Consider the following 22,628-nt stretch of genomic DNA (forward strand, 5'->3'; position numbering starts at 1 on the left):
AATGATTAACAAGCAAAGTAATAGTAGAAGTATAGACAACGGTGAATGCTATTGATTTTAGATGCTTAAAATGTGGCATAAAATTTGGCACAGTAACCAAAGATGCATAAAAAGTTTATGTCTCAGGCTCTTGCATCCAAGCTTATTTATTTTGCTATTCACTGGCAAGAGTATTACATGCATCAAAGTTATCTTTGTCCAAACATGAATAACAAAACCTTCGAATTTTATGATTTGGGAAGTCTTTGTAAAGCACTGGACATATATAACTCATTTTCACTTCCATTAGTCTAAGCCTGCTTCAACAATTTAAAATGTGCTGGCAGAATATTAGCTTGAACATTAGCCAGTTTGATGACTAAATTACCATAAGATCCATTTTTTCTTAAGGCATAATCGTTTATGACTAATAAACATGTATGTAACATTAAGTAGTCTTGAACAAATGATACTACAGAAATAACCCAGCATTAAAAACTAGCATAAAACAAACCAGGAAATTGCTGGGTAAATGCTAGTTTGTTAGCTTAATGAGAAATTAACCTCAAATTATCCTGTTTCTGCCTAAAAATGTAAGCCACTGAAAATTCAATGATCTTAAAGAGACTCGGAGGGGCTGTATGTGCTAGATAAATGCTAGCTTTTAGTGAGCCTGTTGAGGAAACTCATAACCCAATGTAATTACTTCTTTCAGCCTAAACATTATGATTATTAAACAAGAGTGTAACATTAGAGGTTTTGAACACAGAAACCTTGATGACTGCAAAGAGACTAGCGTATAGCTTGTTAAGAAAACTCATAACCCAATGTAATTTCTTCTCACAATAAACAAAACAATATGTGGCATTAGAAAGCCCTGAACACAGAAAATTCAGTAAAAAAAATAAATAAAATAAATAAATAAATAAATAAATAAAAATAAAAACACTAGCATGAACAACACTTGTACTGAATTGAATTAAAAATAAATGCTAGCTTGTGTCTTGTCTTAGCTTAGTTACTCACTTGATACAAATTTTTAAACTGAGGAAAGTTATGTTTTAACACACAGGTAACAATTATTAAATGCCCTTGGTATTTAGCCTTCTCTGTATGAGTTTTAATATTGATAAACATGTTAAGGTATGTTTTGCTAACCTGCTAATGTTAACTTGATATACAGCATTTCTCCAAGTGAGCTAATATTTCTTATTCATTTAATTTCTGACTAATTTATTAACAAACTATGTAATGTTAGTTGTGGATATAACAAGCCTATAAAAAGCCTATTTTCAAAGATTTAAGCATATTCAGCTAAAATGCAATATTGCAGTTTAGGATGACTTTTTACTTTTACCCAAGTTAAGATTTTGCTCTTTGATTATTATATAGAATTTCACTCAAATATCATTTCAGAACCTTTTTCACTCCTCTCCCATCTTTGCCATCTGTGTTTTTGTCTTTCATTTATTTATTTGTTCATTTTTCTTTGTGCACTCACATGTGCAATATAAAAGAAATGAACTTAGATGACTTGAATTTATTTCCTTTTTTTCAGTCTCTCCAAAGTAGGAATTTACGTCCTTATGGTGTGTGGAAAAAAAGGAAATGTTCCCAGCGTTCCTTCTTTCTAAAAGATGAAGCATTCTTTGTAGAGATTTGGATTTGTCCCAGAGATCGACTGAACCAAATGAACAAATCGACAATAGCATTTGAAAGCATTTATTATAGTGATGTAAACACTTAGTTGTCTGTTTGTTGTCATTATTTCTCCTCAATTTGGTCACCTCACTTTACTGCTCCATTGCGAGCGTTCTTGTGTGAGCTCATGCATGACTTTCAGGGTATCGGTGAAGGCATACTTCACATTCCTGTAAAATGAGAGCTGAGATCCAGAGAGTGGTAAGCACATGAACCTGAGGGATTTGCTTCGATACTAAAAGACTGAATTATATTGAATTAACCGATTATCATTAGGTTTATCCCTAAATTATTTCCACTTTGCTGACATTTTTGAACCAGTGTTTCTCAAGTGTATAAAATACTGAGTATAAAATACTCAGTCTTACTGGATAGACTGAGTATTTTATTATGGCTTGTGATTGGCGGTAAGAGGCGTGGTGGTAGTCCTACTTATCTTATCACTTTGCACTGTTTTGCACGTGTGCTGTCTAGCTTACTCATTTGCCTAACTGCCATTGCTGGGGGCTCAACCTCCTCCTTATTCCTCATTGGTATTGAAAGGCTACATGACTCACAGCTTTTACTCAATGTTAGAAATAAAGACAATCCTACCATTAACCTCCACCCTGCTCGACGTCAACATTCTTTAAGAATCCTGTCTAAAATGATAGCGCTGTATTTGTACCTGGAGTTATTCAGTAACCATAAATGAGTAGCTATCGGCCTTTGGCTGTCTTAATTCTTCCCGCTTGGCATGCCATAATACATGAGTAAGAAAAACAGCTCCCTTCCTTATAAGTTAAGAAACCATGCCTTAGGTATAATGATCTAAATAATCTTTCATGATAAAAATCTTTCATGATCGTAGCAAGCCTATTGGAAAGAATACCTCTATAATTAAGTAATATTACATTTCCTGACTTAGCCTAAACATTTGTGTGTGTAACATTAGAAAGTTTTGAACCGAGAAAAAATCAGTGACTGTAAAGCATCAAAGGAAAAACGTACTTTTCTTTCATGAGCTACAACTGGCTGACAAAACCTGCCAGGTGAACATATGGGGTTTTATTTTGGATAGACAAACTTGAATTGTGTTCTCAGTGTTTGCTTTTGCAAGTGCACCAAACTCCCCGCCTGTAGTTTGCATACAGACTGTTGCACCTGTGTAATCAAAGACAGGCAAAAGTACACCTAATTTCAAAATAAGCCTCGTTTTATCCATGGCCTACACTTTCAGAGAAGCAAAGATGATAGAAATTATAGTAATGGAGATATCATGTGAGATAAGCTGAGAGAAAGAAGAACAGAAAGAAGTCTAAAACATATGTAGGAATAGAGAAAGACAGAAGGTCTAGAAATGTAACACTAGAAATTCCCTCGTCCTTCGTGCTGGCCCTCCCCCTCACTAAGCCTGCCTCAAGGCAGAGTTATTGTTCGTGCCTATCAGTGTCATTTTGACAGGGCGTGAGGAACGTAAGGGCAGGTGAGAGTGGAGATGAGGCAGTTACCATGCGGCGAGAGGGCAATGCACTTCTGTTCCACCTGTAGCACCACTCACTCCAGACTCGAGAATGTGAACACACTCTAAAAGCAGCTCAGGAAACAGAAACAAGACAGGAACACAAACAGGTAAGTGCATCTGTAGAGTTTGACAAGCTTGAAATAGTGTGTTTAGTTTGCAAAGAAAAACTGATGTGTTTGAAAGGAAACAACAATAAGACAAGCTGATATGCAGAAGAACCATGAGAACTAAGCCTGAAACGAGTAACCAAAGACCATAATTTTCAATTAAACAGCTATAAATGATCAACATGATACACGTTTTGTAACAAACTGAAGTAAATCTTTACATTATAAAAATAAGAAGGAGTTTTTACAGTTTAAAGCATTGTATCCTTAATCGTTTAGATACTATAACACAGTACACTAGATTCTAAATGTCACACTTAGAGGGTAGGTCTTCCAACGCTGGAGTAGTAGAACCATGTCAGAGTGAATTGGGTTAATATATACCACCGAAGGTCTCTACGCTCTCCTTGAGTGCGTAGAGAATTGTGAATTGTAGTGCAGGTGATCATAGAGACTCAGTCTCCCCCTGTCACTGTGCTGAGCCTCACAAGCTGCCCGGGCATCAGGAATGCCAAAGAGAGAGTAATAAGAGGAGAACAAGCAGGAGCATTGTGCACTGCAGGGAGAGTGAAAAGAGCAGACAGACAGACATGAGGACACACACACACACACACACACACACACACACACACACACACTCTGCAGGTTTGTGTGAACAGGACATCTGGTCTGAAAACTCTTATCCCAGATCTACAAATGGACATACACACACATACACGCACGCACATACAAACACGCGCACACACATGCTCAGCCATTTTCAGGATAGAGAGTACAGATGCCTTCTTAACCAGAATAAGTGTAAATATTACAGACAATATGAACAGTGCAATCAACCTGACGTGATAGTAATCTTTGTTCTGTTTGTTCTATGGTCCTAAAACTCCAGTGAAAATATAAAATTTAGACTTTAGAACAGTGAAGAGCATTGGATCTCACTATGTACCTTTCAGAGTGGCTGATTGTTATGAAAAGGTTTATGAAAGGCTATCAAAATCCTGACAGCACAATGAAAACAGAAACAACAAAGCGCTCTGTGTGTGCTGTGTGTCGTAAGCCAGGGACTCCCACATAACTCACACAGAGAAAACACACCCCGCATATGCACCATCATGCCAGCCTGAACGCAGTGTTGCGTGAGACTGCAGCCAAGAATGAAAGTGATTGCAAAACATCTGTGGAAAATTAACCCGTACCAAACGAAAATAATAAGCTAGGTATTGTTTATACCAGATTACTAGACACATGAACTTTACACTGTGTAACAAGAGTTCTCTTTAATCCCACTCGTCTTTTACACAGGCTTGTACGGCGTACCGTGCTGCAGCTGCTCGGCTGGTCAAGCGTACACTGTTGTGTGATCTCAGCGCTCTGCATGTACACAGGACCGTAATTCCAAGGTACAACGTTATGAAGCTCTCACATGTTAATGTATAATTGTTCTTGCTCTCATTGCCATGGGCTTAATAATATTATCGCCATGTTCTGTAATATTCCACATTCACACTTCGACTTAAGTATGTGATGCAAAGTCCAAAGGTCAGAGTCCAACACAAAGACTATTTATTTTCATTCATTAAAATATAAACAAAGTTTGGTTTCAGTACCTGCATATCTTACAGGAATACATTTTATTTTGTATTTTTGTTCTCGATATACCAAAATTGATAAAAAAGTTCAAAGATCAAATGTATACTTGCTAATAAAACCTGAATTTATTTCCTGGTTACACAATTGCACTGTACACAGACATTAATGGAAATGATTTTATAATCTCATTATCCAGTGTCACCCAGATGAGGGCAGATTCCCTTTTGATTCTGGTTCCTCTCAAGGTTTCTTCCTCATATCATCTCAAGGAGTTTTTCCTTCTCACCGTTGCTTCTGGCCTGGTTATTAGGAAATTTATCCATTTTAAAATTTTAAATATACATATTTTTGTAAATCTACTTCGTGAGAATGTTAAAAGCACAAATAAAACTGTATTTATTAAGAAATTAACATTATGAATATTGAACATAAGAAGCATTTCGATTTATTCACATCTACTATAAATAAATAAATAAATAAATAAATAATGAATAAATGTATTTATTTATTCACATCTACTATAAATAAATAAATAAATAAATAAATAAATAGGTCCAACCACCGGACTCTATTATACTGTAGTACAAGATTTAGTCATAAAAAGTATGAAATATAGGCTGACTTTAAAGTTTCAAGGAACAAGGCGTAAGTGCTACATTTTAATATTGTACATATTTATTCCTTATTATTTCAGATCCAACACAAGAACAAAAATATAGAAAATAAATGTAACATATTCTTATTATATGTCAAATTAGTTGAAATTAATTCGAGAAGCATCAATCAAATTCAAGGAAAAGTGCTTACAGAGTCAGTAGCTCGGTTATCAGTTGAGACTTGAAAGGAGCAGCCAACGTAGGAGGGATCAGGTCAAGAACACCTTTACAGTTCAATAAAATCTGATAATGAGTGGAGATACATGCCTGTGTAACACAGTACTAGTGTAATACCATCGCTCAATCCGGTGCAGTATTTGGCAAATGAGTAAAATTTGCGTGCCAGTCAGATACAAGGTCTAAACCATGCTAAAGTTTCACAATGTTAAAAGTGGAGGCAATGTCACAGATATTAGAGCTAGTAGATATTATCGTGCTGTTTTGCAGACATTTCTGCAGATACTACAGAACTGGAGGTCAGTGTCAATGACTTCTGTATTATTGACACAAGTTCTGGCCTTCACAGTGGAGACTAGATAAAAGTATATAAACATTTTTTCTCGTCTCTCAGTCCAAGTAAGCAGAAGTGATCAGATATCTGCTGCTTACTATTACTTTTACTATTATTCAGTAAAATTGTATGAAATGAATAAATTACATCAAAAAGTCTTAACAACAAAGTTAAGGAGTTTAGAAAAGTAAATCATATAAAAGACTAGAAATTTCATTTTTCACGTTTAAAAGAGCAACAACTACACTGGATTAAAAACAATGATCTAAACCATGAACAATATGTAGAGGACTTGATATTTTTACATACTTTACTGCCATTTTTTGGTATAATATACTGTAGATTGTATTCATGTAGTTATATCTTTCATACAAAAACTGTCTAATTGAATTAATTATGTATTATGTATCTACTTAATCATAAGACAAGTCCTAATGTGTTATTGTTTGTGTTTTGAATCAATTAGACATAAATGAGGTTTGAATGACCGGATGTACCTGTAAGATGGACCTGGGAGCGAATGTGTGGCACACCCAGGCGACGGTGGATGCTGAAGTGGAGAAAGGTCCTGAGCTGCAATGCTCCATTTGCTTCACCACCTATGACAATGTCTTCAAAACCCCAAAACAGCTGGACTGCACACATACGTTCTGTCTGGAGTGTCTCTCACGCCTCATGGCCATTTCCATGGACCCTCAGGAAAGCAAAATCTCATGTCCCTTCTGCCGACACCTTACGACCATCCCTAAAAATGGCCCACCGGCTCTGACCACCAGTCACGAGGTTCTGTGTCGTCTTCCCAAGCACCAGCAGCATGAGGAGCCCGTGTGGCTCGAGGGAGACAAGCTGTGCTACAAGCGGCCATTTAAAACAGGCATGCCGGCTTTCTGCATCTGTATAGACATTGGTGGCAGTGGGCAAGGTGCAGTTTCTCCACCTCAGATGCGCTCCAGGCCAGCCCTGATAGACAGACTCACTAACTGGAAGAAGTTGCTGCTGTTTATTGTAATCACGGTGCTGGTGGCGGTGATTGTGTTGTGGCCGCTGCAGTGTATCGTCACCACGGGATCGATGCGCTGTGTTCCCCGATCCCCGTATCCCAACACCAGCACCATTGCACCACGCATACTGATGGACCCATAACTGACACAAACTCTTCGCACACAAACACACACAAACTGTTCGTCTTACACTCCTGAGACTGTACACTCAACAATGATGGACAAGACACAAAAATAAAGGATGTTATTATTAGAAACTGAAAATGGGCTTCCAAAAGTTCTGTGTGACCTTTCAGTTCTAATTAGTGTTCTTGCCATGTCATGTATACACTGTCATGTATGAACTGGCCATTCATTCATTCTCTCATTCATTTATTTGTTTATTTCTTTTGTTCAGGGTTGTGGTGGAATCCAAACACTGAACATGAGGTAAGACTACTTGATGTCTTATCACCAATACGGCACACACACACACACACACACACACACACACACACACACACACACACCTCACCAGTCCACCTAACATGTTGTTTTAGAAGGTGAAAAGAAACCAGAGAACACAATGAAACTCAGACAGACACATGGAGAACATCAAACACTCCACACAGACAGAAACCTGAGTTCATGATCAAACCCTGAAGCTGAGACGTGGTGACATTTCCCACTGCGCTACAGTTTACCAAGGGTAATGCAAATATTTTCATCAGCCTCTTGAGATAAATCAATGGCTAAATCTTTGATCAGTAAGCACAGGACTGGAGTGAGTTATTATAGCACTAATGAGATGATGAGGTAGCAGCCGTGCACAAAGGTACCACCATTTAAAGGTCCAAAACTGTGGACGTCAGCACTTTCATTATCTGTGATTGTAGAAACTAATGTGAGTTTGTTTGCATTTTTTTAAGAGCCAAAGCCAAAAGATTTTTTTAACTGTATGAAAAAAAAGAGAGAAATTGTTGATCTTGGAACAGTATTTAAGTGGTTCTTTCCAGTGGGTGAGACATCACATGCCAAAATCCATTAAAAGGTTATATTAACTTTTTTGGTAAGTGCACTATGAATATCTTTGTGGTTTTTTCATACCCACCAGCATTTCTGTAATAATTCTGTCTTGTATTCTGGTGTATTTGTTCACATCGTATTTTGGACTATATCTCTTTTTGTTTGTGTACAAAATAGTAAATGCTGACTAAACACCAACGTTCAGAGGAAAAATGTCCATGATCGAGCCTAATGGTTCTGTTTTAATACGGTAAACACACAATTTGCTGTAAACACACAATTTGCTGTAAACACAATCTTTGCTAACTTTCTGTTCTGTGTCAGTATTGGTAGCTCAGTTTCCCATGTGTGACCTGAACTGGAACTCAGCCAGTCAATCATGAACACACACACACACAAATACACAAACACACACACAAATACACACACACACACAAGCACACACACAAATACACAAACACACACACACAAATACACAAACACACACATACACAAATACACAAACACACACACAAATACACAAACACACACATACACACGAATACACAAACACACACACAAACAAATACACACAATCACACACAAATACACAAACACACACAAGCACACAAATACACAAACACACACACAAATACACAAACACAAATACACAAACACACACACAAATACACAAACACACACAAGCACACAAATACACAAACACAGACACACACAAATACACAAACACACACACACACAAACACACACAAATACACAAATACACACACACACACACACACACACACACAGGTAAACCGAGCCCAAAACTGAAGTGTTTGTAAAGATGATCACCTACTCATTTCTTCTGGGCTTTTTAACATCCACAACATATGAATTAAAGTATTTCATTCCGAAGAATTTGTGGGTTTGGAAGTGAAGTTAAAAGTAAAAGACGTGTGAAACAGTATCCAGCTCCTGTCTCAGATAATATATAAACATACCCATGGGGAAACTGAGGGAGCTTCAGCACGAGCAGCTGTCAGCCAAGACCATGTGAGAGTGGGTGAAAACAACGGTAAGGCTTTTTTTTAAGAGTAACAAGGTGCTACGATGATCAGACACAAAAGAAAGCACAACATCTGAACACGTCTACAAGTGTTCAAAATACTGAAGTCATCCAGATCTTATCTTGAACACGTTGCCATTTTAGTAAAATTCCCCCTCTCACATTAAGGCTGTAACACGATGGCACCGGGTTAGTCCTCAAAAAGTTCACATATAAACAAGAAGTGGGTGTGGCTTATACTGGAATTTTTATTTAATATGAACCCTACCACTATTGACTGGAAACACTGGGTTGCTAACGTACAAAAAGAGGCTTCTGGCTATTTGGCTAAAAAAGCTATTCTTTATTTATAAATGTTAATAAAAAGCAATTTGCATAACATTTTCTGAATCCTAAAATCTAATTTTCTCCAGATTTCTGTTAACTTTATTATCTTCTAAATAACGTGACTGCGTAAGCAAGCAAAGCTTTAAAGGAATAACATATTTCCCAAATCAAAACAATGAATTTTATTAACAATAGCCGTGTAAAGACTCGCTATAAGAATCGACCACGGGGAGTCTTTTAAGCGTTGTGTCTGAATAATGAATTTGTTTTGTGCAAATATGGTAGAAATATGGTTTTATTTTCTTTAAAATATGGTGGAAATGTGGTATCTAAGTAAAGCAATGTTCAGGTCAGTGTACTGGAGAAAAACTTCACTGAATGAACTTTCTATTCATATCATTAACCGATTTAGGCTTTGTCCTGTGAACACGGTTGCCAGGTTCTGTAAAATGTTCCTGTAACACAAATACTGAATACACTACTGCTAACTTATTTCACACACATAGAATAAGAACCTGAGCCTGAACTGTTTGGGATGGAGTCTTGTGTATTAAGTGAGCAGTAGTGTGGCTGCGGTTTTCTGAAACCTGGCAACACTTTCTACAAGATTCCCTTGACATAAAATTAAAAGCTTCAGCCTTTGGCATGTCAGAAATAATGTACATGCAGGTCTGTGCAAAAGTTCTTAAAAGCTTCAAGTAAAAATAAAATGAAAGCAAACATTTGTTTGTTGCATTCGTTTAGGTTGTGTAATTGTTACTGAATAATGCCTTCCTTCCTCACACACATACCTTCCTCCCTCTCACACACACACACACACCTCGACACATTCCTCAACCCCTGTGATCTACTTACAGTGGCAATTGTAAATATAAACCATGTTCAACTTAATGCACCACTTAACATCAGGTAGTGTGTGAGAATGTGAGTGTGGCTACGTCTCAATCGGGGCAAACGTTCAGTAGTGAGTGCACTGAGTAGGGAGTCGGCCATTTTAAGTGCTGTCTTAATCACAATGCACCTGTAATTCAGCTTGTAATTTATTTTCTCGGCTTGAAAAAAAACTTTAAGCCAACTTCATCTACATATCCAACTTTATCTACTTCATCTGTCAGTAGTTTGTTAGCATAGCTGTAGCTTTCAGATGAACTTATGTTAGTGATTTGTAACTGTGATCACAAAAATGAACACAAAATCTGTGATATTCGGTGAAGCCTGCAGTTTTTCTAAATAACCACGCGAGACGTGTTAAGTGACATGTGATGTCGTGTGTGATTCACGTGTGGAACTTGAGTACAGCGATCGCTGAACGTCATTACATGCGTCTTCACTGGTAGACGATTAAAGGAGTGTTTAGAATTTCACCAATTCAAGTCATTTTCTGAAAAGAAAAAGAAAAAAAAAAGCACAAAAATCTTTGCAAATTGCATCTCAAAGTTTGAAAAAAGCTGCAGCATGATCAAGCATTTTTGGCTACAAATAAAGGGCCAGATTCAAGCCATCACTCTGTAATATCTCAGCACTGTTGTATCCCTGATTAGTTGTGAATGTGCTGTTATAGAAGAAGAACACATCACACCACCTTATTGTTGAATTCTTTGCTTATAACTGCATGCCCAGGTTGTGTTTTATTCCTTACTGAAGCAATGGAATGAACTAAAAGGGTCAGTGTTGTTCTGAAACATTACAAGCATGTCACAATGGTGAATATGTAGCCTAGTGGTTTAAGGTGTTGGTCTGCCATTCAGAAGGTCCTGAGTTTCGAATCCCAGGTCCACCAAGCTGCCACTGCTGGGCCCCTGTGCAAGGCCCTTAACCCTCACTTGTATAAACTGAGATGTAAGTTGCTCTGGATAAGGTTGTCTGCTAAATGCTGTAAAGTAAATCTAACCATTCTGTTTAACTCTCATGCTTCAACATCTACAAGCCATGATAACACGTCACATGTTATCCTGTCAGCCATCTTTATTTCCTCCACATTTTATTGCTGCAAAAAATCACACACAACTATCCCATTTCTCTGATAGGCTTTTTCCATATTTTTGGTTCATATGTAATTTTGTGTGATCCTGTGTTTCAGTGTGTAATATGTAAGTGTGCTGGTTCTGACTGAAAGACTGCAAAAAAACAGAACCCTTTACTGTCGTGTTTCTACGATGGAAATAAAACAGGTTTTAGTATTAAGTTTAAATATTCTATAGATTTATTTGTTATCAGTTAAGATAGTCATCGCATCAGCTGTGGTTATCAGAAAAGAAGGCGTTCAGGTTTAGCCAGTGCAAGAGGAAAAACAGTATTCACACAGGGACAGACAGCATACCGTTAAACCTGTGATTCAAAAAAAAAAAAAAAAAACATTGAAAGAAACTAATTAAAAAATGTACAATAGCAATGTTTTGCATACCTTAGGATTATTAACATTGCCCTGTCCAAATAATATTAATAATAATAACAACAACAATAATAATAATAATAATAATAATAATTTTGCCAATGAATTCTAAAACAATTTACAAAAGCAACCAGTCAACAGTTCATCATATCACATGTATTACTCATCAATTCACGTGTGTTACTAAATAATAAATCGGTAATAAATCAAATCTAGAATCTAAAATTCATCAGTGATGACAAAACAACATCATAGCAAAATGTTATCTACATGTTAACATCCACGAAACGTTCTCACACTTGCCGGCAGCTAGAACTCAGCAGTTCATACACAATTTCAAGTATTGAAGTCTCAGCAAAACACCAAAGATTTGACCCCTTAGCCATTTTCACAGTGGCAAAGTGAACACAACAAATATCAAGAAGAGACAAACGAGCATCCTTGTACAAAAGAGGATTCATAAATAAAATTCTTTCTTTCCAACAGTGGTAATGAGCTGGTTAATAAGCTTGAACATCGCACCATCGTTTCTCCTTTCAGTGTCCGGTTATTTGTAGCACATTTCTAGCAATAAAGCTTCATCTTCCCCACAAGCTAAAGCCTCCACACGTGTAGGTACGACATATTTGGCATCCATTAGCCATTAAAAGGACAGAAAACTCCTGATTCAGTGCAGCAGTGATAGCGCTGTTTAACACACATCAGCCTGTCATGTTTACTCCTCTGCTTCGCTGTTGCAGATTCCGTCAAGGCCAAACATGTACAATCTCAGATAATAAGAGGAACTAAACTGCACTGCTGCTCATCACTCGTGTGAGATCCTGAAGGGTAGGACTTCTGTACATTTTATTTACACTCAGATTCTGACTATATCTTAACGGTTGATGGTCTGACTATAGTAACGGTTCACTAGGTTTCACTTTCCTGTGTGCATCATGCAGTAGAAATAGAACAAACAGATACACTTGAGGCTATTACACTAGTGAGAAGCACCTTTTTTATCTCTTTGTTGCTTTTTTTGACATTTCAGCCAGAAAAATACTGAAAGTGGAATATAGCACCCTCTAAAATAACTGCCACTCTTTTTGAAAATGAACAAAAATGACTTAATAAAAGAAATTGCACGTGCAATTAGAAATATGTTGTGCTCAAAAATATAGAGGGGCATTGTTTGACTTCAACATTTTGTTTCTAGAAAACACTTCATAGACTTTCAGAACTCTCTTCCTGTAATGTCTAACAAGGATGAAGAGAGAGAGAGAGAGAGAGAGAGAGAGAGAGAGAGAGAGAGAGAGAGAGAGAGAGAGAGAGAGAGAGAGAGAGAGAGAGAGAGAGAGAGAGAGACAGAGAGAGAGAGAGAGAGAGACAGAGAGAGAGACAGAGAGAGAGAGAGAGAGAGAGAGAGAGAGAGAGACAGAGAGAGAGAGAGAGAGAGAGAGACAGAGAGAGAGAGAGAGAGAGAGAGAGAGAGAGAGAGAGACAGAGAGAGAGAGAGAGAGAGAGACAGAGAGAGAGAGAGAGAGACAGAGAGAGAGAGAGAGAGAGAGAGAGACAGAGAGAGAGAGAGAGAGAGAGAGAGAGAGACAGAGAGAGAGAGACAGAGAGAGACTAAAAGTCATTCTCAGGTTTGTGTATGCTGTTTAGTTTAGGTGCAGCATTAGATTAGATGTTTTTTACATCTCACATGTTGATGTTGAGCTTCTTTCAGCTAGCTTGCTGTTACGAAATAACTGTTTGGGTTTGATTTTGTTTTTTTGCTTTTTACAATCACACAATCTGGGCTCTAGTTCACCCATTTATCACCGTACTCCTCGCTGTGGGACAACGGTTCAAATTCCTGGCATATTTCCAACTTTTTCAAATTGTGCTTAATGGTATTAATCACTACTTATTATAATTAGCACTTGACTTGTGCAGGACAATAACCATGAGTGTTTTTTTGTGTTCTTTGGCTTGAAAAAGAAGTGAATTTTACATCTCATATTTACACCCCAGGGAAACATTAAACATTATTAAAGAAAGTAAGCTCTTTTGGGGAACATTCATTTTATATGAAAGGTGCCTATCATTCTTGAGGGCACTATATCATCTGAACCACAGCCAGGGTGCTTCTCAGTTCTTTCACTCAGCACGTCACCTTCCTCCTTACATAGTCTTCTCTGCAACCACTTGCGTAGATGTAGACGGTGATTAATCCGACCCATCGTAACCTGAGTTATTTTAAGCATTCAGAATCTGGTGCACATGTCTAATCTTCCTCATGCCAGCATACGACTTCTAGAAGATCAAGCTCCTTTTGACATCACAAGTCATGCTGGTTTCTTCCAATCATCCTGTGTGGATTACTGGCATTTTACAAATTGCTTTTTCACAGGCAAACCTATTCCTAGTCTTAGGCCATCTGGACTGCTTAAATCTGTACAGAAGACTGTTACCATCTGTAACTCGACCGGCATGACCTGTCCTCTCTGCCTGAACTCCACGACTTTCATAAACCCGTCATAACTCGCACACATCTCCAGTCGCTTCCTGACCTTCCGCTGATGAAACACAGAGTGCCATCCCTGAACAGATTACAATCCCTGAATGCCTATTTATCACCATATTTATAATACACAAACCCTGAACATCAATCAAAATGGTTTTAGGGTCTTCCTCTGAGAATGCGGAATAACGTTCAAATGACGTTTTTTAAATCAACCCTGCGCAACGATTCTGACATCTGTCACAAAATATCAGTCACAACTAAGAGAAAACGTGTCAGTAGAAATGAATAATGGATATACTGTAAGAGAAATAATCAGTGAGCTGCCAAAGCTTACTAAAACCAGATAAAAAACGTCTGAGGCCATGCCTGCAGAGAAAAAGCTCAAACACAGAAGCTGATTGGTCTATGAGCCCATTAATAAGCAACGTGACCTCATATATAATCAGTACAAGATAAAGCTTTGCTAAGCATCACAGCAGACTCTTTTACAGAAGCAGAAAATGCAGCCTGCTTATTGGAAATACATCTACGACAACGTACCACTTTAAAAAGTCACCCGTTTTTGCTGTTAGCTAACAATAACATTAGAAACATCTCGGTATTCGAAGTAGCTTGAGAGCTGGAACGAGTTGCAATTCTAGCTGGGGTTTTTTGTTGTTTTTTTGGCGTGCAAGTTCAGCAAGATCTTCTGCCATTGACAGTTGTTTCACTGTGTGCATCTCACAGCTAAACCAGTGAAATGCGACAGAAGTCTTTAGGACAGCACAAGGTCTGGCAGCAGGCATACAGAGTGTGAACAGGACAAAGTCTGGAGAAACCTGGAGTTAGTCCTGTGTAACAGTCTTTGTTCAGAAGTGATTGAGTAGCTGAGCGCTAGGTACAGTAGGTAGAACCGTGCCGGCTTATCAGACTGGAGGGAGAAGCACTGAGGAGGCTGTGCTCTGGCTGTTTGAGGCAGATCAGGCACTTAGACAGCGAGTCAGTCAGTGAGGAAGGAGTGCAGGAGCTGTGCAGCTCTCAGGGTCCTCCAGTCATACCTCCAACACATGTGTCCACTCAAGCTCCTAAATCACATCACAGCCAAGTGCCTGCACATAGCACCTCTACTGCAACAGAGGAAAAACACACACACACACACACACACACACAGACAGACAGACAGACACACACACACACACAGAGACACACACAGACACATAGACACACACAGAGACACACACAGACACACACAGACACACAGAGACACACAAAGAGACACACGCAGACACACAGACGCACACATGCAAACACACAGACACACAGAGAGAGACACACCCAGACACACAGACGCACACACACAGAGACACAGACACACAGATACACAGAGAGACAGACAGACACACACACAGAGAGAGAGAGACACACGCAGACACACACACAGACACACACATACAGAGACACATGCAGACACACACACACGCACACACAGAGACACATGCAGACACACACACACACACACAGAAACACAGACACATAGAGAGTTTATTAATTAACAATTACATCATGAAATTGTGCACTGTGGATTCGACGTGTCATTTAATCAAATACAATAATAATATTTTAGTAGCATAATGTATCCACTGTTGAAAACTAAAACACTGAGCTCAGTTGTGCCCTTTGTGTTTTGGAGAATACTCAAGGTCAACCCACTCCCTTCTACATCAATGCTTTTATTCAGAGTATCCAGCTACAGCTACCCTTCATGATTCTGTTTCATACAAAAGCTTAAAGAGTGACACGGAGGCACATTCCTTACACTTCTATACAAAATATCACATACAAAACGACACAATTACATTCAATTACTCCATAAAGGGCAAGAATATTACTAGGAATATAACTCAGGAGTATAACAATGTGTTTAATATGAACTGCATTTAAATGTGTATTTATTGGAAGCATTATTGAAGTCATATTTACGTATTATTTCTATTATTATTTATGCTCAGAGAGAATTCAAAGCCTGCTAGCATTTAGCACCACGATTAGCCACTAAGATTTCTTACCAAGAGGTGGAGCCTCTTTGAGAAGCTAAGCAATGATTAACACTCCAGCACCGTGCGGTTATATGATAATAATACAACACTATTAGGGAAAGTGATTTTTTACTGAGAAACAGAGAAGTGCAAACTCCTCTCTCCTATCTCACCAATACACTGAGAATAAATTTTAAATTAAGATCTCCTGATGCAATATGTCCATACATCATATATATTTCAGTTATATATTTCACTTAGCTCTTAATTAATAGTCTTAAATTAATAGAGCCCCTGTTGATGAGCTGTTATTATAGAAACAGTAGCATATTAAACCAAGCACGTTAATTCTAACCGGCTGTTCAGATCACAGCCAGGACTACAATCTTTTCGCGCTTTTACATTACAATAATTCATGAAAACCTTCTGACTAATCAGATTTAAGAATTCATACATGCTGTGATATAAAGTAAAATGTTACAGGGCAAAAAAAAAAAAAGAAAAACAAAACATGGTGTGGTGTGATGCCCCAATTTACCAACACTAACAGTGCAATATAGTGTTTGTGTTTTTACCTCTTATACCACAGCATATAGCAACAGTTAGGTTCAATATAATGGGATGAAAAATACCTTTATAGCAGCTATAAAGCTCTACTTTTTGTCTCTACTGAAACATGCAGCTTGTCACGCTATAAGAGTCAAGAAGCTTTTATTGTCATTTCAACCTTATATAGCTGTTACAGTACACATTGATAAGCAACATGCAAACTGCTCTGTCCTGCAAAGGACTTTCCGGGGTGGAAAAGTTACCTTGAATATTAAGTATAATGAATATCTTTTTCTGAAAACACGTCTTTATTTGAAAGGTGCTGTGGTATTAGAATGCTGTAATGTTGAGTGTTGGGATGATTTGGATTTAATCTCCTCACTGAAATACAGTATAAGCACTTTTTAGCATAAATTGCTATTTCTGACTAAATCTAATTATTATAATGAAATAAATTGGGCCCTAGAATTGGGCCTCACATTCACTTTTTACACGTTACGTTCATGTGTAACCTTTTGACTTTCACACCCCTGACACCACTGATGTGTCAGCAGCTGCGTGGTGCTAATTGCATTGCAGAATGCTCTGTGTGTGTGTGTCTGTGTCTGTGTGTGTGTAAAAATGGAAACACATACTCACATAGAGAGAGTGTGAGGCAGCAGCCCCGAGTCCTATCTCCTGGAGTTTGTGCAGACGGGGCTCTTTGGGTTTTTGATGTGTACATTCTCGTATACACTGGATGTGTCATCATTCATTCTAGTTAAATAAGACAGGATGTTGTACACAGTGTGATGAGGACGGATTTACTCTCCAAACACATCACATCAGTAAACGGAGGAACAGAGACTGAGATGTGCGGTACGGTTTACAACTTGCTGTTCGATGGATGTTTCACAAAACAAACTGTAGTAGTTTTACGTCACAACATCCATCACACAGCAAGCAGATGTAAGTTGAGTAAGTGTGCATGGAAGCTATACATAGTTTACAGACACTAAACCTGCAGATTTACTCAGGTTCCTCAAACAGTTTATGGAACATGACTTACTTGTCAAGGCGCTTGAACTTACTCACTGGGACAACTTACGTAATCAAATCCAGTAAATTCAAATGATTTCTCAAAAACCTTATAAATAACTGTAACACATTCATCAATAATTAACTTGTGTGTGAGGTGTGTGAGGAACTTACACAGACGATGAGCGAGAGGAGTTGGGCAAAGCCCTAGTATTTGTCATCTGAGTGTATTTGATATTGGAGTACTCTCTTTCCTTCGTCTTATTCCTCTGCAAAAGATGATCATCAACAACATGATAAACTGCCATTGGCAGGAGGAGCGATTATACACACTGACTGCACAAAAGAACTTCTCTTTTTACAGCTTTGAACTCCAACTCCTAGAAACACAATCCTACAAAACACTGCTGCTTTGTAAAAGGACTGAAATGTTACCTGCTCTTCCTCCAGCCTCTTCTGTGCTGTGTCAATATGCTGTTGTACAGCCATGTAGATGAACTTATACTGGGCTTCGGTCTGGACCATGCCGGATCGCTGCTGACGCACTCGCTGGATGGTCTTTGGGACGTCTATATCACAGTCCAATCCTACACACACACACACACACAATAGGATTAACACAATTCCATACACACCAGCACTTACAGTATTTTACCATGTTCAGAAAGTTAACATCAACAGCATACCTTGTCTATTTATGATATCAATAAGGATGTCTATCACGATTATGGTGCCTGTTCTTCCGATCCCTGCGCTGCAATAAAAAAACAGCAAAACAGATAAGAAGGAAAAATCAAAACACATTTATGGCCACACATACCACACCCATATATGTCTATATTCCTGTTTTGCTATCTTCCTTCCATCTTCCTTTGTTCCAGGTTTAACAAATAAAGACATAAAAACAGTTAGTGTGCCTTAATGGGTTTAGACTTAAAACATCTGTTTAAAAAAAAAACACCTTCAATTTGAAAATGCATGTATGATCGTGCCAATACAGTGGGAGTCAGTAAATATGACATACACTGTCATGTCACACGCCTCAAGTATAACGCTAAAAGTGTGCATGGTGAGCAGTAGGGAAGCTTAAAGGTCTATGAAGCCATTAATTCTATTTCACTCAGATGTTATTTCCTTTCGAAATCTGTGCTGAATTCTGGAACCAAACAAAAGACAAAGCACATCTGACACCAAAGCATAAAGGTTTAATAATAAAAGAAAGCAAGATTAAATTGTGAACCTGAAATGAGAAAGTAAGGAAATAACAACCTGCTCAGCAGACAATATAATAATATGATAATTGGATTCGTAATACCTGCACGAGGCGAGGGCGCAGGTGGATGTCAGGGTTTATGTGAATGTATTTTTGCCATCTATCTATCAATAGAGTTTTGAGACGACACTGAAAAGATCTGTGTGTCTGTGTGTCTAAGGTCTCCGGGGCACTCGATCAAGCTGTCACATTGCTACATACTGTATCTAAACAGGCAGTCTCATCAATTCAGTTTGTAATCAGAACATCTGATGGCCTTAAGCTCCAGTCAGTATGCAATATTTAAATGTCATTTCTCCATTTTCACTTCTGGCAATAATTTGACATTTGTTTCGGGAACATACAGAGGAGTGCATACAGGCTGCCACACAATTACTCAGAAATGAGAAAAGCACGAGTTTGAATCCCGAACGATACACAATTCAATTTTCAATTCAATTCAATTTATTTGTATAGCGCTTTTAACAATTCCCATCGTCTCAAAGCGGCTTTACAGAAGCATGGAAACAGAAGAGAGAGAAAAAAAAAAATAAAAATATAATAATAATAAGAAGAAGAAGAAGAAGAAAAATAAGGATACAAATAAATAAATGAATATATACAATTAATTAAATTAATTAAAATAAAAAGATTAAGTTAAAATTTAAAATACTATATATCTATCCCTGTCACTAATGAGCAAGCCGGAGGCGATGGCGGCAAGGAAGATGATTAAAGGAAGAAACCTTGAGAGGAACCAGGCTCAGAAGGGAACCCATCCTCTCTCTCTCTCTCTCTCTCTGCTGTTAATCACAACGACACTAGGCAGCCACGGGCAGCTGGAAGCTCATGCATGCTAAACAGTGGAATATTTACGGTATGCACGTTATATGCGGTATGCAGGGTTTCACCACTAGATGTGGTTGAGATTGTTCTATAAGAAAAGCAGTGTCTTTTCAAAAGTCGTTAACATTAGTTATTGTAATAAATCTAAAGATGATATACTATATACAGTATTTATATTCTATTACCTGCAGTGGACTATGACAGGTCCGGTATTTGGAATGCTGTTCTGAGTTCGGTTGACCTGTTCAAGAAAGTTGAGAACTCCACCTGGTTCATTGGGCACGCCATGATCAGGCCAGCTCAGGTACTGATAGTGCCAGATGTACCGAGGAGCTTCCTTCTACAGTTATATAAGGAGCAGACATACATTCAGTACATGATGTCACTGATTCTACAGAGTCGAAAATATTCTTAAAGTGAGAAGTTCAGATTTGTCTTTTTTAATCATATGATCGTGCTGTTCGTCCTATTACCAGTCAATAACAAGAATAAAAGGCTTAAAGGACTTTGGTTTAAAAATACAGCTTGAATGAATAATTAAATAAGATGGTACGTGTGTTTCTTTTATTTGAATAACTTTATTATACTCTGTGCTGCAATCATTGTTTTTTTTTTCTAACTAAAATGGGTTAACTTCTGCAAAAAATTAGGAAAAACCCAGCTTTAGAAATGAATGTAAAGAGTCTCACTCGGTCTGTACATGTGACCTCCAGCTTTCTGCGGATGTAGTCCTGAGCAGCCTGTTCCTCCATGTTCATCACACACACATTCCCAAACTCCTTTGTTGTGCCTGTGTCTGGCCAGTAGCGCACACATTTATTCTGTGAATGGACAGAATAAACCCAGGAATCAGAAAAGCACTTCAGGGGCCAAAACCAAGTGCATATTAAATTACTGAAGCAGAGCCCTTAAAGATATAAAAACGATGTTTCTCATCTGTTCACTAGACATACCACGATAATTTTATTTAATTGGACCTTCCACTTGAGTAGCCCTGCACCAAACACTTCAGCCCTTCAGCAGTGCACCTCTCCACATCTGAAGAACTCTGCTTCGATGTGCAAAATAATCTAAATAAAGCTTTGTGTTGTTTCGTTTGCAACAGCTGGAAATAAAGCACAACAGGCTCCAGGGCCTGACCTCACCCTGCCTCGCTCCATCTCCTTGGTCGTCATGACAATAACATGAGTGTTTTCCTGATAGACCATTTTCCAGAAGTCCAGAACTGTGTTCTGAAGGCAGCCCTGAGTAGCAATGAACACTTTGCCTTCGTCCACGTGACGGTCCTCTTCCTGCACACTCTGAGAAAAAGCACAACACACATTGGTGGAGATTTATTATTATTATTATTTATATATAATATTGATTATAATTTATTACTTATTATCTCAACAATCTAACTAATTTAAAGATCTGAACAGTTAGCTTTTATATCATTAACACTGCATGCTCTCTAGGGCTGGGCGTCCTCAGACGAGTTGCAAAACTGTCTTCAAGTTTTTATCCAGGTCTTTTAACCTGACTTACTCTGATATAGTTGGCATTAATGTAGTCAGAGCCAGGCACGTCGGGATCCGCTTCCGTGATCGTCACCCTGGTGGTGTCAACTACAACACAGAGAAAGAGCGTGACTCACGACTAGCAGTCCCTCGATTATTGCTTTGTTTATTCCTCTAGCATAGTGGCCGAGATTACGGACTTTTTTCCCCAAATCTTTGAGTTCAAGTACAGTCCACAAGCCATTTTAAATACAGAAAAAGGATTAATTCAGGCGGGCAGCTGGATTAAAGCCTTTATCTGACTGGTCCAGACCCATGGGCTACAGTACATGTTTGACAACCTTTTCTTAGGGGAAAAAAACAGATAGAAAGTAGAAGGTGGTGGCAGTTGGTGTGTGTAAGTGTTGACGTACAGGGTAGAATGTTCTTGTATCTGTTTTTGCTCTTATTCTCAGCTCTCTGGCCTTCTTTTCTGGGATACAGGAGTTTACATTCCTGCTGCTGCAGCATCTGAGGAAATACATGAGGAGAAAACATAAAAAATGACTCATTGAATATTTGTAGAACAATGATATAGACAAAAATGGTACTTAAGGCAAAATAGGTTTTTGAGTAGTAAAAATTACTCAGACAGAACAGTGAAGAGATCTACATTATATGAAACTTTGTGTCTAGCCAGCGCCCCCTGGGGGAAAGGCGTAGATGTGTTATATGGGGTCATACAGAGGACCGTTTGTTCAGACATCTTCTAACTGCCAGATTCATCAGATAAAATATGTAAAGAAGGCAAATATGAACTAAACTATGAAATACTCTCATATTTCCTTTAGGAAGAAAAAAAATGATATCTTGTAAACAAAGCTGCTATACAAAATGTGAAAATAACTGAACAATCAGCCCTACAATTTACCTCAAATTCTTCCCAGAAGCCCTGCTTGGGTTTCTCAGAATTGTCTGCGACTTTATTTAACTCTCGCACCCGGTTCTCGATGTTGGCCGCATTTATCCGTGTGGCATTGAACGGCTTCCATTCATAAAGAGAAAACACAAAGCAATCATTAAAATACTGCAGTTTGGCAAGCGGCCAAGAGGTTTTTGGATACAAACAAGAAACAAGAAGGAAAAGATGGACAAATCAAACAGT

At 38.2% G+C, this 22,628-nt stretch overlaps 2 protein-coding genes across 6 annotated transcripts in view; one reads left to right on the plus strand and one right to left on the minus strand.

The window, feature by feature from the left end:
* Positions 1–3,096: 3,096 nt before the first annotated feature.
* On the plus strand, positions 3,097–9,000 carry LOC132862527 (RING finger protein 223). The gene is made up of 3 exons (XM_060894586.1): positions 3,097–3,291; positions 4,594–4,691; positions 6,515–9,000. Exon 3 carries the CDS (start codon positions 6,532–6,534, stop codon positions 7,189–7,191), a length of 660 nt encoding a protein of 219 aa, XP_060750569.1. The 5' UTR covers positions 3,097–3,291; positions 4,594–4,691; positions 6,515–6,531; the 3' UTR covers positions 7,192–9,000.
* A 2,611-nt stretch (positions 9,001–11,611) lies between these two features.
* Positions 11,612–22,628, minus strand: part of ptpn11b (protein tyrosine phosphatase non-receptor type 11b) — a 30,010-nt gene continuing 18,993 nt past the window's right edge. For 4 of the 5 annotated variants that reach the window (XM_060894581.1, XM_060894583.1, XM_060894584.1 and 1 more), the window contains exons 6-16: positions 22,395–22,508; positions 21,898–21,994; positions 21,513–21,592; positions 21,131–21,286; positions 20,675–20,806; positions 20,171–20,325; positions 18,574–18,641; positions 18,323–18,474; positions 18,062–18,156; positions 17,510–17,626; positions 11,612–15,412 (exon numbers count right to left, since the gene is read on the minus strand). In XM_060894581.1, coding sequence (XP_060750564.1) covers positions 17,542–17,626; positions 18,062–18,156; positions 18,323–18,474; positions 18,574–18,641; positions 20,171–20,325; positions 20,675–20,806; positions 21,131–21,286; positions 21,513–21,592; positions 21,898–21,994; positions 22,395–22,508 — 1,134 coding nt within the window. In that variant the 3' untranslated portion in view covers positions 11,612–15,412; positions 17,510–17,541. The remainder of the gene's footprint in view (positions 15,413–17,509; positions 17,627–18,061; positions 18,157–18,322; positions 18,475–18,573; positions 18,642–20,170; positions 20,326–20,674; positions 20,807–21,130; positions 21,287–21,512; positions 21,593–21,897; positions 21,995–22,394; positions 22,509–22,628) is intronic. The other variant, XM_060894582.1, reaches the window with a different exon arrangement.

This window comes from Tachysurus vachellii, chromosome 19 (assembly GCF_030014155.1).
Source record: "Tachysurus vachellii isolate PV-2020 chromosome 19, HZAU_Pvac_v1, whole genome shotgun sequence".
In the NCBI taxonomy this organism is placed as follows: domain Eukaryota; kingdom Metazoa; phylum Chordata; class Actinopteri; order Siluriformes; family Bagridae; genus Tachysurus; species Tachysurus vachellii.